The sequence below is a fragment of the Nomascus leucogenys genome, chromosome 8, assembly GCF_006542625.1.
Source record: "Nomascus leucogenys isolate Asia chromosome 8, Asia_NLE_v1, whole genome shotgun sequence".
NCBI classification, from domain to species: Eukaryota; Metazoa; Chordata; class Mammalia; order Primates; family Hylobatidae; genus Nomascus; species Nomascus leucogenys.
The window spans coordinates 104,198,330-104,215,624 of NC_044388.1; the positions used below are offsets into that span (position 1 = coordinate 104,198,330).

A 17,295-nucleotide genomic window follows, 5' to 3' on the forward strand; every position below is an offset into this window, starting at 1 on the left:
CTGGAGTGCAATGGCGTGATCTTGGCTCACTGCAACCTCAGCCTCCCAGATTCAAGCGATTCTCCTGCCTCGGCCTCCCAAGTAGCTGGGATTACAGGTGCCTGCCACCACACCCAACTAATTTTTTTGTATTTTTAGTACAGACGGGGTTTCACCATGTTGGCCAGGCTGGTCTCGAACTCCTGACCTTGTGATCCGCCTGCCTTGGCCTCCCAAAATGCTGGGATTACAGAGATGAGCCACCATGCCTGGACAAAAAAAAAAAAAATTCTTAACCTTCAGAAAGTATCAGGATTACTGAGGGCTTGTTTACAATGCATAGTCTTAGAGTCCTCCCTCCACGTTTTGAGTGAGGCCTGGGATTGGGTATATTTAACAAATGCCTCAGGTAATTCTTTTTTTTTCTTTTTTTTTTTTTTTTTTGAGATGGAGTCTTGCTCTGTCACCTAGGCTGGAGTGCAATGGCATGATCTTGGCTCACTGCAACCGCCATCTCCCGGGTTCAAGTGATTCTCCTGCCTCAGCCTCCTGAGTAGCTGGGATTACAGGTGCATGCCGCCACACCCAGCTAATTTGTGTATTTTTAGTAGAGACGGGGTTTCACCATGTTGGTCAGGCTGGTCTCAAACTCCTGACCTCGTGATCTGCCCACCTCAACCTCCCAAAGTGCTGGGATTACAGGCATGAGCCACAGTGCCTGGCCTGCCTCGGGTAATTCCTAAGAGTCCCAAACACTGCCTTAAACCAGGAATAGACTGACTTCTACTGTAAATGGGCCAGAGAGTAAACACCTTTGGCTTTGTGGGCCAGATGTCTCTGTAACTACTGAACTCTTGCTTTGGTGGTGCAAAAAAAAAAAAAAAAAAGCCATAGGTTCATAAATGAATGGGTGTGGCTGTGTTCCAATAAAATTTTATTTATAAAAATAGGTGGTGAGCCCGATTTGAGTTTGTGGGCCATCGTCTGCCAGTCCCTGGTTCTCTTCTATATATAACCAATAAAGACACAGAGATGTGCGTATAAAAAAGTGATATGTCTTTAATTTAAAATTATGACCTGGAAATAACTAGTCAGTTTAAGTGATGCAGACTTCCTCTTCATACCCAAATGGAACAGACGCAATATTGGCTCAGATTTCCAACCCCAGAAAAAAACCAAACCAAATCCTCGGGAAGTCCCTGCAGTGACCTTGCTGGGGCCAGCAGACCACACAGAGTTGGAGGTGCCCAAGCCGCTGGGCTGCTCTTCTCCAGCCACACTGAGAAGAGCTTTCCTTCTACCAGCACCTTCCTCGCTGGGTCCAATATCCCCCTTCACCTCCCTTTTAGCTGGCACTGCACGAATGCCTCCACAGAGGGGTTGACAGTACAGCAGTCACCTCCCAACTGTCTTCGGTGCATCTTCAGGGCCACCTTCCTGTGGTCACAATAGAGGAGCTGAGCATTCTAAACGTTCGTGCCCAGGAGGGCGGCGTCTTCACTTTTTAGCTGAGGTCTGGAGCCCTGAGTTGTAACCATTGGTCATATGTGGCTGAGGCACCGGCAGCAAATCGGCAAACTTGGGAAACGATCTCGGGAGACGCAAGGGCCTTGGTAATTGATGGTGAGTCTGAAAATGAAACAGACAAATGGCATCTGGGTAAAATCCTTACGGACATCTCAGAAGAGAAAGTGTAAAGATGGAACAGGGAACAGCACCTCCTTCAGCACTCCAAGGCTCTGCCTGCTCTTCCCTGAGCATAGAATCCAAAGGGTCCCATTTGTTTTTTTGTTTTTTTCTTTGTTTTTTTTTTTTTGTTTTTTTTTTTTTTTTTGAGACGGAGTCTCGCTCTGTCACCAGGCTGGAGTGCAGCAGTGCAATCTCGGCTCACTGCAACCTCCGCCTCCTGGGTTCAAGCGATTCTCCTGCCTCAGCCTCTCGGGTAGCTGGGACTACAGGCATGTGCCACCACGCCCAGCTAATTTTTGTATTTTTAGTAGAGACGGGGTTTCACCATGTTGGCCAGGATGGTCTTGATCTCTTGACCTTGTGATCCACCCGCCTCGGCCTCCCAAAGTGCTGGGATTACAGACTTGAGCCACCACGCCCGGCCAGGGTCCCACTTCTTAGGTCAGCTTCGCCTCTTCCTCCTCCTACATTCAGGGTCAATCATGGCTTTGGATTCACTCAGCCACTCAGAGGGAGTCTCAAGAGAACAGGAGGCACTGAGCGGTGTGGCAGGGGAAGAGTCCAGCATGTGATGCTCAGCAGGGCTTTTTTTGCCCTGAATTTTGGAAATGTGGAGTCAGCAGAGAGGAAAGGAGGAAGGGTGTGGCCACAGGGCAGCCCTCCTGGAGGCCTTCCTAGGAGGGGTTCACACACAGAATAAATACAACTGGCTGGAAGCAAGCCTCTGCACAAAGCCAACAGGTCACTCAGACCCACTGCAATGGGGCAGCAAGCTTCCATCCTAGTTGGCTTTCTCGAAAATTTACAGCATCCAAAGCTTGACCTGAGTCAAAAGCTCTAGGGACAAACCACCAAAGGGCTGCCCAGAGATGTTGTTGAAAACCAAAGAGTGGCCAAACCGTCCCCACCATACACAGCATTCCTGAGCCAGACTGGCTGCACACTGCATGTATTACAGAGGCGTCCCAGCGCACTACCTAACAAGGGCCTGCGCTGTGCCTGGGGTGGGGTTGGGGGAGAGCAAAACAGTCATTGGAGTCCCCTGAGAACTGAGGCACAGTGAGAAGGAGAAAAGGGTGGGGTTTCCTCCTCAGGCTCAGTCACACTGCCTCCCAAGGGAGGAAGATATTATTGCTCAACTGCCAGCACCAGTGACATTACCATACTCGAAAGGATGGCACCTGGGGTAGGGCAGCTCAGTAGAGACCCAGGCTGGGCGACGGCCCCCAGTGACAGCCCGTTGTGTTGTTCCTTACAGTTGTCCAAGACCAAGGCTGGGTCATGTCACAAGCCCGGGGTCATGACAACACGTGTCCCATCACATGCAAAAGTGACCCCCAGCTAACCAATCTTCTGGATCTTAGCAAGGCAGCTCAAGTAGGGGGAGTAAGAGTTTGGGTCCCAGGAGCCCAACAAATTCCTCTTCTCCAAAACAGTGCAACCCCTAAGCGTTTATTAAAGGGGGAGCTGTGCACATGGCTGGTCTGAGGCCAAGGCCAATCACAGGACCCACTTACAAGACCATGGAGTTTGCATCCCATCCCGGCAGAAGGCTGGCCTGACCCCTGCCCTCACTGGATGATGCTGTCTGGCTGCCCATTCTGGGCCACCTGCCCAGGGTCAGAGGCGGGGGCCGGGTTAGCTGTGTTGCTCTGCAGGTAGCGGCGGAAATCTTTGATCATAGGCCGGAGGACCTGGATGAGGACGCTCAGGGCAGCCTGTGTGCCCTCCATGGCCTGGGCCTGGCGCTCCTGGGCACAGGCCTGCACTTCCTGGGAGCGGCGGATCATCTGCAGTAGGTCGTTCTGCTGTTCCAGGTGCTGTGCAATCTCCTTCACATGCAGGTTGGTGACCCGCTGCTCCTGTATCAGCTTGGCGGAGTTGAGAGCAATGCGGCTCTTGAGTGCTTGCGGCTTGACCGACGTGTCTGCATGCTGGGCCATCATGTCCACAGGGGCCTCCGGTGGCAGAGGTGGGGGCGCCTCAGCCGTGCAGTACTCCACCACGCCCTCCTCCAGCGTGTGATAGGTGGTCTCTGTGGGGACTGCAGGGTAGAAAGAACAGAGGCCAAGGGAGGTCACTTTCTGGAAGGAAGAAAGCTGGCTGTATGGGGTGGGGAGGAGGCCATAAAGTCCTGTCTTGGAGGGACATAAAGGGGAATCCAGGCCTTCCCTGGCTGCATAGCTATTCACATATAAATCAGAATCTTAATCTACTTGGTAATCAAAGGGCCAGCCCTGGATCTGGCAAAAGCAAAGATGTTGATCATAATACTAGCAAAACTTTTAGAGCAACTACTACATGTCAGGTACTTTGTACTCATTAGCTCAACAAATCCTCAAAATGACACCAAGAGGTTGGTGCTGTCATCTTCATTTTTCAGAGATGAGGAAACAGACTGAGAAATGTAGAATGACTTGCTAAGGTCACAGAGCTCATTCAGCAGAGCCAAGAGGCAAACCCAGTTCTCCCCAACAACAGCAGAGCCGGAAGTACTCCTGACCTCCACGCTGGGCTGCTCGTAGCTAAGAAAGGCACCCCCTGCTGGGCGCAGTGGCTCACACTTGTAATCCCAGCACTTTGGGAGGCTGAGGTGGGTGGATCACCTGAGGTCAGGAGTTTGAGACCAGCCTGACCAACATGGAGAAGCCCCGTCTCTATTAAAAATACAAAATTAGCTGGGCGTGGTGGCGCATGCCTGTAATCCCAGCTACTTGGGAGGCTGAGGCAGGAGAATCACTTGAACTTGGGAGGCGGAGGTTGCAGTGAGCTGAGATCGTGCCATTGCACTCCAGCCTGGGCAACAAGAGCAAAACTCCGTCTCATAAAAAAAAAGAAAGAAAGAAAAGAAAGAAAGAAAGGCACCCCAGAGGCTGGGTCACATGCTCTCTGTGGTACCGTGCAGCAGGCATCTTGGGTGGGACTCTACACACGCTCTTTGCAGCCACATTATTCCTACCTCTTTTGATGCTTTCTGCTTTTTTTTTTTGAGACAGAGTTTTGCTCTCTTGCCCTGTCACCCAGGTTGGAGTTCAGTGGCACGATCTCGACTCACTGCAACCTCTGCCTCCCGGGTTCAAGTGATTCTCGTGCCTCAGCCTCCCGAGTAGCTGGAACTACAGGTGCCCACCTCCAAGTCTGGGTAATTTTTGTATTTTTAGTAGAGACAGGGTTTCACCATATTGGCCAGGCTCGTCTCGAACTCCTGACCTCCAGTGATCTGCCCACCTCAGCCTCCCAAAGTGCTGGGATTACAGGAGTGAGCCACCGTGCCTGGCCCTTTGATGCTTTCTTGACTTGACTTCCTAGGCCCCTGTGGTGAAGCAGAAAAGGAGGTGGGAATGGGGCAGCAGTAGCTAAAGTACCCAGTCAATGTCTCCCTGTCCGTCATCATCTGGGTCAATGCGATACTTAAACATCCTTCCTGTTCCAGAGCAGCATCTGACTTAGACTCGTGTTTGTCCCCCTTAACCCACCCCAGTGTACTCTTGAGAAATACGCATTGCAAGGGGATGGCACTCACACATCCACCCAATTCCCCCAACTCCCACTGAGAATCACTGAATGATCCAGCTCACAGTCATCACAACGAGCAGAGGTAACAGGGCACAAACTCTTCTCTGAACTAAAAAATCCAACCAAAGTTAGTTCTGTTGTCATTCCTGAGAACCTTGGGAAGGATCCTGGCTGGGCTGTTTGGGCCTCCATGCATGTGGGAGAGGTCAAGCTCCTCCACCCTTCAACGCCAATGTCAGCGATGTGTCCCCATGCCACCAAGAAGCCCCCTTCCTCTTCCGGGGCCTTAGGTTTTCCCAACTGATTGGTGAAGCTATTCCTATATGTGTCATCTCTGTCCTACTAGAACATAACTGGCCTGTATTTTAGACAACTTGGTAGTCCCAGTGCCCAGCACAGGGTTTGGTACAGAATAAGTGCTAATGTTTGATGAATGAATGAATGAATGAATGGAGTAACACCAGGAACCATGAGGCTCCCCAGCAGCACCTGATGAAAGATCCCCCGCACTGAAAACAGAATCCAGAATCGTTGTCTCACTTGGGCAGCATTATTCCCATCAATTTTTTCAACAAATATGGCCTGGCTGTCTACTACAAGCCGGGCCCTGTGAAAAGTCCTGTGGGGATACAGACACGGTCTCTTGTCTTCAAGGACCACCCAGTTCGGCAAGTGGAGGTAAGTCATGGACAAACATGGTGGCAATGCTCAGTGGCGAGCTATCCAGCACGTCAGAAGTCCAGCCTACGTGCTGAGGAAGTCCCAAAGAGGGCAAGATCACTTCTGTCTGGGTGCTGCTCTTGGAAGGCCTCATGGTCTTCCAAGACCCCCATCTGACCTCTGACCCTTGGCAGCCAACCTTCCCCAGGCCACCCCAGAGCTTGCTGGCCCTTCCCACTTATGCACGCCGCCTGGGCAGGAGCGGTCACTCACTCTGTGTCAGGGTGACCGTGGCTGCGGCTGCGGTGGCCGAGGGTCCGAGGGCCACAGGGTGGATCTCTGTAGTGCTGGGCAGGCTGATGATGGTGGCCTCGCCCAGCAGGTTGCAGATACGTTGTTGCATGGGGGTCAGCAGCACTGGGGCTACAGCTGGGCCACCGCCGCCACTGCCACCGCCTGTTGCAGGCCCCCCAGCTCCGTCCTCCTCAGTGGGCCCCGGCGCCTCACCACCCTCCACGGCGGCCCGGACCTGGGCAACCTTGCGACGGACCTCGGTCTTGAGGTCAGACCACTTCTTCTTGACCTCAGGCAGCTCCCTGCGGCAGGTGGCCACGGCATTGACCCTTCTCAGGATGCCGTGCCAGGCCGCGCTCTTGGCGGCCAGGGGGACCCCGGCGTTGAAGTGGTTCACCAGCAGGTGCTTCTTCAGCTCCAGCTCCTCCACGATGATCTCCACCTCCCGCTCCGAGAAGTTCATCTTCCTCTTCTTGGCTGGGACGGCCATGGCCTCTCCCCTCCCCTCTTTTTAAAGAAATTATAATCCCCTCAAGCGCCCCAATTCCCCTTCTCTTCTTCCTCAGCCTCGCCCCTCACCCACCCCCTACAGGGGATAGGCCAGGCTTGCTCGAGGCCAAGCACTAGGCCTTTGGTAACCCCCCTCGCTACGCAAAGTGCGTAGGGCCCAGCCCCGACCGGCCCGGCCGCTACCAGCCAGCAGCGTAATGGCTTCCTGAATCTGCCTCTTCCGCCGAGGTGTGCGGAGATCCGCCCACTTCCCCTCTTCCCGCCTCCCAGCGCTTCTCCCGGAGAACCCGGCTTCCCGGTTGGTAGCTGCTCAAATATCACGTCGATCACTGGTTCTTTCGATCTGTCGCTCAGCTAAAGAGCACGCCTACTTACTGTATTCACCTGATCATTGGCCTAAAATTGTGTCCGTCGCCCAGAGCGCCCCGCCCACCTAACCTTTATTCACTTCCATTGGAAAATCATTCTGTCGTTCAATTATCAGTATTACGACTACTAAGCCGTTAAATTCAGCTATTTTATTGGCGGTTTAGGGAGTTAGATTACCAAAACCCTGCTTCCTGAGGATACTTAGTGCTTTCGGCCGTGAGCCGTGGGTCAATTAATTTTTAATTCCTCCCACCGGCACAAACTGTGCCTCGCAACTGCAGTTCACAAATGCTCTCACACAAATCCTGTTTCCCACCGGAGGCTACGATCTCTCCGTACACTACCGCTCCTCCCATCCTTAAGATCCCGCAGTCTAAACAGAGTTAGTTCATCAATGGAAACTGGACACAGGGTCTTCCGCCTGCCAATCACATGACTCCTACCTATCGCTGCGTGATTTTCTCTCTCTTGGCACCCGCCCCCCCGGCTCAGCCAATCCCCCCCTCCCTCAGTTTGAATCGGCCCCAGGCGGAGCCGGGTGACCCCGCCCACCCCATTGATCCGGGTAGTCCGTGGCTGTGTGGGCTGTCCTTAGATAGGCTCCGCCCCTCCCGGCTCTCCATCCGAGCCTGTGGCTGGCCTTCGGTGAGCCCGGGGGCGTGGCCGGCAGGGCGGGGCGCGGAGGGGCGGGGCTCCCGGAAGCCGCCCCTCCCGCCAGCTTGCCGGCGTCTCAGAGCCCGCGCTCCCAGCTCCAGAACGCCCGGCTTGCCTCCCGCGCGGTCCCCGCCGGCCCGCCGCCCCCGCTCCCGCCCGCGCCCGGAGCCCCTGCCTCGCGCCCGATGGTGAGCAGTGTGTTGTGCCGCTGTGTGGCCTCCTCGCCGCCGGACGCCGCCGCCGCCGCCGCCTCTTCGTCTGCCTCGTCGCCGGCGTCCGTGGGGGACCCCTGCGGCGGCGCTATCTGCGGGGGCCCGGACCACCGGCTGCGCCTGTGGAGGCTCTTTCAGACGCTCGACGTCAACCGGGACGGCGGCCTGTGTGTCAACGACCTGGCGGTGGGGCTGCGGCGCCTGGGACTGCACCGCACCGAGGGCGAGCTCCAGGTAGGCTGCGCGCGTCCTCAGCACTGGCGGGGAGGGAGCCCCTCGAGGGCCGGGTGACAGGTCTCGGGGGACGGCCCCTTGGGCTGGGCGGAACCCCCACTGTCCAGAGGAAGGGTGCCCCCTGACTCACTGAGGAACACCCCACTTATGCCCTGGTGGGAGCGGGGCTCCTTCCTGACTTCTTTGGGTGCTTGAGCCGGGTCCTTCGTGGACACAGGTGGGCATCCTCTGGGCTTTCTGATGGGCGAAAAGCCCTTTCTTGCCCAGAGTAGAAGGCCAGGTCTCAGGAGTGTGCCTTTGTCACCTCCTGACCTCAAGGCCAAGCTGGACGCTCCCTTCACCCAAAGATGGGTTCATCCATCAGTCCCCAGCAGCACCCCCTCCTTTCCCTCTCGTTTCCATGCCAGCCGTGGGCCCTGATCTGGTTCCTCTCAGGAACATGTGGGAGTTGAAAAAAAATTGGTATTGGGGTTTCAGGCTGATCCGTGTGGACGTGGGCGGCGAAGACTGACAGTTCTCATAGTTTAGGCTCATCTCCATTGCCCTGTTTATCCAGAAAATGGGATCGTGATCCCTGCGGGGTTGGAGTGTGGACGGAGTGAAAGAATCTGGGGGAAATTTTTTTTCTAAAAGTCAAAGCGAGATTGTTACTGTTGTGGGCTCTTGGCCGAGGTGTGGGCATAGGGGCGCAGAGAAATGGTCATCCCTGGGCCTGCCAGGAAGAGAAGTGCTGGCCTTTCTGTATGAGAACCTCAGAGCAGAGGCTGTTTCTTTCCCTTCTGTCTCTTCCCCTTCAGTCTCACTTGGCAGGTGTAGCTGCCATTTTCCCAAGTATTTCATTTACTGTAGCTTAGCCTGATTTACAACATGGAATAGGACTCCTGAGTACTTTACCTAAGAACCTGTTTCACTGCTGAGTTAGTTTGGTCTGTTTGTACACATGACAATTAGAGAATCTCATAGCCAAGTATGAAAAGAATCTGGTAAACCGCCAGTGAATTAAACCAATTTGTTGAGTGGGTGTACATAGGTGTTGTTAACTCATGTTCAAGATTCTTGGATCAACATCCAAGGTATTTAGCGCTAACTATTAGGATCAGCCCAGGAGGACCAAGAGTAACACTACGCAAGATAGAATGGTTAAGTCCAGGAGATTTAGAGACAAGTTTTGTTTGTTTGTTTGTTTTGAGACGGAGTCTGGTTCTGTCTCCCAGGCTGGAGTGCATTGGTGCAATTTCGGCTCACTGCAGCCTCCGCCTCCTGGGTTCAAGAGATTCTCCCGCCTCAGCCTCCCCAGTAGCTGGGATTACAGGCATGTGCCACCACACCCAGCTAATTTTTTTTTTTTTTTTTTTGAGACAGAGTCTCACTCTGTCACCCAGGCTGGAGTGCAGTGGCGCGATCTTGGCTCACTGCAAGCCCCGCCTCCCGGGTTCACACCATTCTCCTGCCTCAGCCTTCCTAGTAGCTGGGACTACAGGTGCCCGCCACCACGCCTGGCTAATTTTTTTTTTTTTAATTTTTAAGAGAGATGGGGTTTCACCGTGTTAGCCAGGATGGTCTTGATCTCCTGACCTCATGATCCGCCCGCCTCAGCCTCCCAAAGTGCTGGGATTACAGGCTTGAGCCACCACGCCCGGCCACCCAGCTAATTTTTGTATTTTTAGTAGAGATGCGCTTCCACCATGTTGGCCAGTTTGGTCTCGGGCTCCTGACCTCAAGTGATCCACCTGCTTCGGCCTCCCAAAGTGTTGGGATTACAGGCATGAGCAACTGCACCAGGCAGTATAGACTGTATTTCTACAACTTTTTTGGCTTTTGAACAAATTCAGTTGTTATACAGCTTTGAGATCCGAAATAATTTATTAGCTCATTACCTGTAAAGGAGCACATGTTAGTCCTGTGGGGAACGTTTGAAGTATTGGAGAGAAGATCTGCCTTTTTGTAAATAACTGGGCAACAGGAAGACATCCTGCCTCTTGTACCCCCATACCACTTCCTGTCGAATTAGCATTAGTATTAATTGCCTACAGAAAAAGCAGTGCTGCAGCTTTGCAGAGCTAGCAGGAGCCGAAAGAGAACTCTGGGGCCCTTTGGGTCAAAATGGGTCATCTGCCATGGGAATAGATGTTGAAGAACACATCACACTTTGGAAGGTGCTTCCTATGGCCCATATGAAACCAGTGTGAGATGCTAGGGTTTGCACAGGAATCAGCTGTGAGTGCTTATCGGGGGTGATGGGTAAACCCAGGCCATGTGACTTCACAAAGCCTCTTCTTAGCTTGTAACAGTCTGGGTCAAGTTTTCTTTAAAAGTAAACCAGCAAGTTTTGCCATCTGCCTTTGTTTGAGAAGAGACGGGACACTCCTAAAAATTGCTTAAAATGGCAGTGGGCAGAGAAACTGATGGCAGCCAGCCAGGAAAATTTTCTTTGTAAAGGGCATGTAAGCGAGAAGCTTGTTCTGGGACAAAAAAAGGGAAGAGTTCATTAAAGAAGAAAGAAAAAAGATGACGACAACAGTAGTGACTTTGGGAAGATGAGACTCAGCCAGAGCTAATTATAGATTGCCTATTTAAGGCATTTTCATGTGACCGAATACAATCTGTGTCTTAAAACAAATTTAAAACATAGGTTAGAACTCAGGCAGCCAATTAGAGGAAGCAAGCAAGCTGTGTTTTGTGTAAACAGTTGTCTCTTCAGCTGAGGCTTTGGAGCTCTTGTAAGGGGGCTGGTGTTTATTGCAGGTGAGGTTCTAGATGAGCTGCAGTTTGCTCATTTAGAGACTGGCATCCACACCATCTCTTTTGAGCCCCACAAAAATTTGTGAAGTAAGCAAGTCATTAAAATGATCTTCACTCCATTTTACTAGGGAAGGAACAACGGTTCAAAAAGACAATGGAACAACCTCAAAGATCATTTGATTGCTAGGAAATTGGACCAGAGAAGGAATTGGAACCATCTTCTGATTCCTGCTCCTCTCCTCCTTAACGCAGTTTTTTTCAGGAACATGAAGAGAATTCTCAAGTTCTTTTGGGGAAACTTGAGAAAGAGGAGGAGAGATCGTTTAGAACCACATGTTTTGCTCCCAAAGTATAGGTTTCCAGATTATCCACAGTTTACCCTGTCAAAGAACAAGAATCCGCCCTCCCCTATTTCTCTCCCTGACCCGAGCAATGCACATGAGGCAATCCCTATTGACTTGAAATTATTGAATGGAGATCAGTAATGTCAAGTTGGTATTGCTTAATCAGACAGACTGTTGAACTCTATACTTTTTAAATGTTTGGCCATTTGTGGATGTTTATCAAAAGAGCCAGATAGTCTACAGAAGGAAGCTCCTTTGCAAGAGATAGACATTATTTGCTATAATATAATGGCCCTTTAGGAAAAGAAAAATGCTTTTCACAGATTGGATTAAATTCATATATTAAACTAATTGTGTTATATTGTTGCATAATCGGTCCCTGGCTCAAAGTCATAATTATCAAGTCAACCAGAATACTTTTTTTTTTTCCAGACAGAGTCTTCCTCTGTCACTCAGGCTGGAATGCAGTTGCATGATCTCAGCTCACTGAAACCTCCACCTCCCTGGTTCAAGCAATTCTTTGCCTCAGCCTCTGGTGTAGCTGGGATTACAGGCCTGAGCCACCACACCCTGCTAATTTTTATATTTTTAGTAGAGACTGTGTTGCGCCATTTTAGCCAGGCTGGTCTCCAACTCCTGGCCTCAAGTGATCCACCTGCCTCGGCCTCCCAAAGTGCTGGGATTACAGGCGTGAGCCACCATGCCTGTCCTTGAGAAGTTTTTTTTGTTGTTGTTGTTTTTGTTTTTTTGAGACAGATTCTCACTCTGTCGCCTAGGCTGGAGTGCAGTGGTGCAATCTCAGCTCACTGCAACCTCCACCTCCCTGGTTCAAGCAATTCCCCTGCCTTAGCCTCCCGAGTAACTGAGATTACTGGTGCACACCACCACATCAGGCTAACTTTTTTGTATTTTTAGTAGAGACGGAGTTTCACCATGTTGGCCAAACTGGTCTCAAACTCCTGACCCCTTAGGCAATCCGCCCGCCTCAGCCTCCCAAAGTGCTGAGATTACAGGCGTGAGCCACCATGACCAGCTGAGAAGATTTGTTTTTAATGAGTTGATATTTGGAAAGATGCAGTCCCATACCCTGATCCTAAAACCAAGTAACAAATAAGAATAGGGTCCGGCGTGGTGGCTCACGCCTGTAATCCCAGCACTTTGGGAGGTCGAGGTGGGTGGATTACCTGAGGTCAGGAGTTCAAGACCTGCCTGGTCAACATGGTGAAACCCCATCTGTATTAAAAATACAAAAATTAGCCGGGCATGGTGGCACATGCCTGTAATCCCAGCTACTCGGAAGGCTGAGGCAGGAGAATTGCTTTAGCCCGGGAGACGGAGGTTGCAGTGAGCCGAGATGGTGCCAACACGTGCCTGGCCAACACAGCCAGACTCTGTCTCAAAAAAAAAAAAAAAAAAAGAATATAAGAGGCTGGCCACGATGGCACTTTATGAGGCTGAGGTGGACAGATGGCTTGAACCCAGGAGTTTGAGACCAGCCTGGGCAACTTGGTGAAACCCTGTCTCTACAAAATACAAAAATTGGCTGGGCGCAGTGGGTCATGCCTGTAATCTCAGCACTTTGGGAGGCTGAGGTGGGCAGATCACTTGAAGTCAGGAGTTCGAGAACAGACTGGCCAACATGGTGAAACCCCGTCTCTACTAAAAATACAAAACTTAGCCAGGCGTGGTGGCGCATGCCTTTCTGTAGTCCCAGCTACTTAGGAGGCTGAGGGAAAATTGCTTGAACCCGGGCAGCGGAGGTTGCAGTGAGCCAAGATCACGCCACTGCACTCCAGCCTTGGAGACAGAGTGAGATTCCATCTCAACAACAACAACAAAATTAGCTGGGCATGGTGGCCCATGCCTGTAGTCTAGCTACTCGGGAGGCTGGGGCAGGAAGATCGCTTGAGCCTGGGAGGCTGAGGTTGCAGTGAGCAGAGACTGCCATTGCACTTCAGCCTGGGCAACAGAACAAGACCCTGTCTCAAAACAGGTATAAGTAGAGAACGAGAGAGCATGAGCCTGTCTGATCTGGAGCTTCAACTGGATGAATTTTTTTGATGTTCAAAGAATTATTACTGGCCAGATGCAGTGGTTCACACCTGTAATCCTAGTACTTTGGGAGGCCAAGATGGGTGGATCGCTTGAGCTCAGGAGTTCAAGACCAGCCTGGGCAACATAGCAAGACCCCATCTCTGTTTTTTTATAAAATAAAAAAAAAAAGAAAAGAAAACGGGGGCCGAGTGCGGTGACTCACACCTATAATCTCAGCAGTTTGGGAGGCTGAGGTAGGCAGATTGCCTGACGTCAGGAGTTTGAGACTAGCCTGGCCAACATGGTGAAACCTCATCTCTACTAAAAATACAAAAACACTAGCCAGGCGTTGTGGTGTGCACCAGTAATCCCAGCTACTCGGGAGGCTGAGGCAGGAGAATCACTTGAATCCAGGAGGCGGAGGTTGCAGTGAGATGAGATCGCGCCACTGTACTCCAGCCTGGGTGACAGTGCGAGACTCTGTCTCAAAAAAAAAAAAAAAAAAAACACAACAACAAAAAAGAGTTATTACTTGTCGAAGTCTCACATCCCCACAAGGGAATGATAGAAACAAATATTTTACTGGTATTCATTTCTTCATTTCTATTCCAGCTGAGTCCTGAATTCCTGGGCTCAAGCGATCCTCTTATCTCAGCTTCCCAAAGTGCTGGGATTACAGACCTAAGCCACTGTACCCAGCCAAATTTTTATTTTATTTTATTTTATTTTATTTTATTTTATTATGCCTGTGACACAGCCTCAGGGGTCTTGATGACATGTGCCTGGCAGCCAACTTTTTATTATTTGTTTATTTATTATTTGAAACAGGATCTTGTTCCGTCACCCAGGCTGGCATTCAGTGGTGCAATCACAGCTCACCGCAGCTTTGACCTCCCAGGCTCAAGCTATCCTCCCACTCACCCTCCCAGGTAGCTGGGATTACAGGTGTGCACCACCATGCCCAGCTAATTTTTGTATTTTTTGTAGAGACGGGGTTTTCCTATGTTGCTCAGGCTGGTCTCGAATTCCTGAATGCAAGTGATCCTCTCACCTTGGCCTCCCAAAGTGTTAGGATTACAGGCATGAGCCACAACGCCCAGCCTAACTTTTTATTTTTTTATTGTTATTTTTATTTTTTTTTGAGACAGAGTCTTGCTCTGTCACCCAGGCTGGAGTGCAGTGCCGTGATCTCAGCTCACTACAAGCTCCGCCTCCTGGGTTCACGCCATTCTTCTGCCTCAGCCTCCCCAGTAGCTGGGACTACAGGCGCCCACCACCACGCCCGGCTAATTTTTGTTGTATTTTTTAGTAGAGACGGGGTTTCACCGTGCTAGCCAGGATGGTCTGGATCTCCTGACCTCGTGATCCGCCCGCCTCGGCCTCCCAAAGTGTTGGGATTACAGGTGTAAGCCACCGCACCCGGCCCTAACTTTTTATTTTTAACCATTAATTATACTAATGCGAATTTGGCAGAACCATAGAATTTAGTCTTGGATGGGTCCAAGAATTCTATGGGTCCATAGAATTTAGCCATCATGGTCACTAGCCAGCCTTCCACCCAACGTGGAGATAAGCTCTCCTGGAGCATCCCTCGCAGATGGTCATCCGCCCTTTCTATTGTGGACCTAATTGGAGTCACTGTGAGTTCTCTGTCATGTCAGACTGAAATCTTGTATCTGCTGCTGCCCATTGCCCCAGGGAGCAGCAGGAGCAAGACAGAAAAGTGATCCAAGGGCCCTTTATCTGAAATCTGTGGTCTTATCTTCCTATAATCTCTGCTGCTGCTAAAAACAGGTATCATCATGCACTTCTCACAAGACGTGCTGTCCATACCTCTTACAGTTCCCTTAGCTGAGACAATAACCCATGGGGTTTATAGTACAGACTTTCCTAGGAAATGTTACGCTGATTGAAAGAAGCCAGTCACAAAAATCATGCACTGTATGATCCATTTAGGTGAAAGTCCAGAATGGAGAAGTCTACAGAGACAGAAAAGTGAGTAGTGCTTTCCTACCTGGGAGTGGGGTACTGGCGGGTAGAGAGATAGGAAGGTGATAAGGAAGAGAGATGAAGTTTCTTTTTGAGGTGATGGAAATATTCTCAAATTGACTGGAGTGATGGTTGCACATATCTGTGAAGATACTGAGAACCACTGAATTGTATACTTTAAATGGGTGGCTCATGACTGTAATCCCAGCACTTTGGGAGGCTGGTCAGGAGTTCGAGACCAGCCTGGCCAACATGTATGTAGCAACCCCATCTCTACTAAAGATACAAAAATTAGCCGAGCATGGTGGCACACATCTGTAATCCCAGCTACTCGGGAGGCTGAGGCAGGAGAATTGCTTGAACCTGGGAGTTGGAGGTTGCAGTGAACCGAGACTGCGCCACTGCACTCCAGCCTGGGCAACAGAGTGAGACTCTGTCTCAAAAAAAAAAAAAAAAAGGGTGATTTGTATGGTACAAGACCTGGGTTCAAATGTTCCTTCTGCTGCTTGCTAGCTGAGTGACCTTGAACAAATGACTCACCCTCTCCAAGTCTGTTTCCTTATCAGAAACTTGTTGGTATGAGGACCTACTGCATAAGGGGGGTGTGTGGGTTAAATTAGATTAGATAAAGCATAGAAAGAGCCCAGGACTGGGTCTGGCACATATTCACCAAGTGACTTCCCCATTGGTTCTTTGAAAATAAGGTGCCCAGAATTGGTCAGAATCACCTATATTTTGCCCCTAGTTTGCTTAGGTGAAAAGAGAAAGGCAAGGGAGGGCAAAGCCTGGGGACATCAGCATTAAAGGGTGTGTGGCACCCAGGGAGACATAGCCCCACCCCAGCAACCTGGAGAGGGAGAAGCGTCCGGGGTGTGGAAGGGGTTGTCCGCTGTGGAAAACCTGGGCTCTGTGGACATCAAAATGAGCAAAGAAACAATAAAAAGTTGTAGTAGAGTCACTCACTCTATCTACACAAAAAGATGTCTTTGGCCCGCATGTTTTCCCTGGACAGAAATGGGACCTCCTTATCTTGCAAGCCTGTTGCCCTCTTATAAGCCATGGATCGTCTTTCCCAAGTACAGAGTTGACCTTGAAGTTGTGAAAGTGGAAGCTCAAGTGGAGCTTACTTCAAAGCTTTGGAGATTATCTCACTAACCAGCATTACTTTGCAGAAGTGGGAATAAGGCTCGGAGGCTGGGTTGCTTGGAGGCCAAGCCAGTTCCAGAACCCAGGATTTTGACTCTGCCCCATTTAGCTCACTGCAGTGCCTCCTTCCTTCTTTGACTGTGGATACTTAACTTGCCTTTAAAACTTGGCCATATTTTTTTTTAAATTTTTTTTTTTTTGCACACAAAACAATAAACATTTTCTAAAAATACATACAAACAAAAAGATGCATATCAAACATATTAGGAAGGTTGCACATAGGAAGACGGGGAATAGAAATGGGGGTGGGAATTAAAGAAAATAAATGAGAGAGGGACTTTGTATGGATCAATGATAATAACTCAATCCTGTATTTGACAAAGAAGAAGGAGAAGGAAGAGGAAGAAAAAGCAAGTGGGATAAAAGATCAGAAAGGGAGGAAAATAGAAAAAATTAGAGTATGACTCCAGGGTAGACCTGTTTTGTTGTCGCTGGGTTGGTTGGTTGGTTTGTCTGTTGTATTTTTCATATGTTTCGCCATGTTGGCCAGGCTGGTGTCGAACTCCTAGCCTCAAGTGATCAACCCGCCTCGGCCTCCCAGAGTGCTGGGACCACAGGCGTGAGCCACCATGTCCAGCCCCCACATTGCGTCTGGCCTCCGTGGTAGACCTCCCAGACGGGGCGGCCGGGCAGAGGCGCTCCTCATTTCCCAGACAGGGCGGCCGGGCAGAGGCGCTCCTCACATCCCAGACGATGGGCGGCCGGGCAGAGGCGCTCCTCACTTCTTCCCAGACGGGGCGGCCGAGCAGAGGCGCTCCTCACTTCTTCCCAGACGGGGCGGCCGGGCAGAGGCGCTCCTCACTTCCCAGATGGGGCGGCCGGGCAGAGGCGCTCCTCACCTCTTCCCAGACGGGGCGGCGGCC

General features: G+C 50.9%; 2 protein-coding genes across 4 annotated transcripts in view; one reads left to right on the forward strand and one right to left on the reverse strand.

Moving 5' to 3' along the window:
* Window positions 1-1,017: 1,017 nt before the first annotated feature.
* NAIF1 (nuclear apoptosis inducing factor 1) lies at window positions 1,018-6,874 on the reverse strand. Of its 2 annotated transcripts, XR_001116308.1 has the most exons (3): window positions 6,118-6,874; window positions 3,186-3,712; window positions 1,018-1,608 (listed from the first exon to the last, which is right to left on the reverse strand). XR_001116308.1 is itself a non-coding variant. In XM_003264186.3 (2 exons), exons 1-2 carry the CDS (start codon window positions 6,626-6,628, stop codon window positions 3,240-3,242), a joined length of 984 nt encoding a protein of 327 aa, XP_003264234.1. In that variant the 5' UTR covers window positions 6,629-6,874; the 3' UTR covers window positions 1,018-3,239. The 2 variants fall into 2 exon arrangements, 1 of the variants encoding a protein (XP_003264234.1); XM_003264186.3 differs by having other exon boundaries at window positions 1,018-3,712.
* An 861-nt stretch (window positions 6,875-7,735) lies between these two features.
* Window positions 7,736-17,295, forward strand: part of SLC25A25 (solute carrier family 25 member 25) — a 41,157-nt gene continuing 31,597 nt past the window's right edge. Inside the window, exon 1 of one of the 2 annotated variants that reach the window (XM_030817895.1) lies at window positions 7,736-8,117. In XM_030817895.1, the coding sequence (XP_030673755.1) occupies window positions 7,857-8,117 (261 nt within the window). In that variant the 5' untranslated portion in view covers window positions 7,736-7,856. The remainder of the gene's footprint in view (window positions 8,118-17,295) is intronic. The other variant, XM_030817894.1, reaches the window with a different exon arrangement.

Bases quoted from the DNA above. Each gene is read 5' to 3' on its own strand.
- NAIF1 (XM_003264186.3), bottom strand. From the start codon at position 6,628: ATGGCCGTCCCAGCCAAGAAGAGGAAGATGAACTTCTCGGAGCGGGAG. The intron at 3,713-6,117 runs GTGAGTGACCGC...TCTACCCTGCAG, and splicing joins CACGGTCACCCTGACACAGA to TCCCCACAGAGACCACCTAT.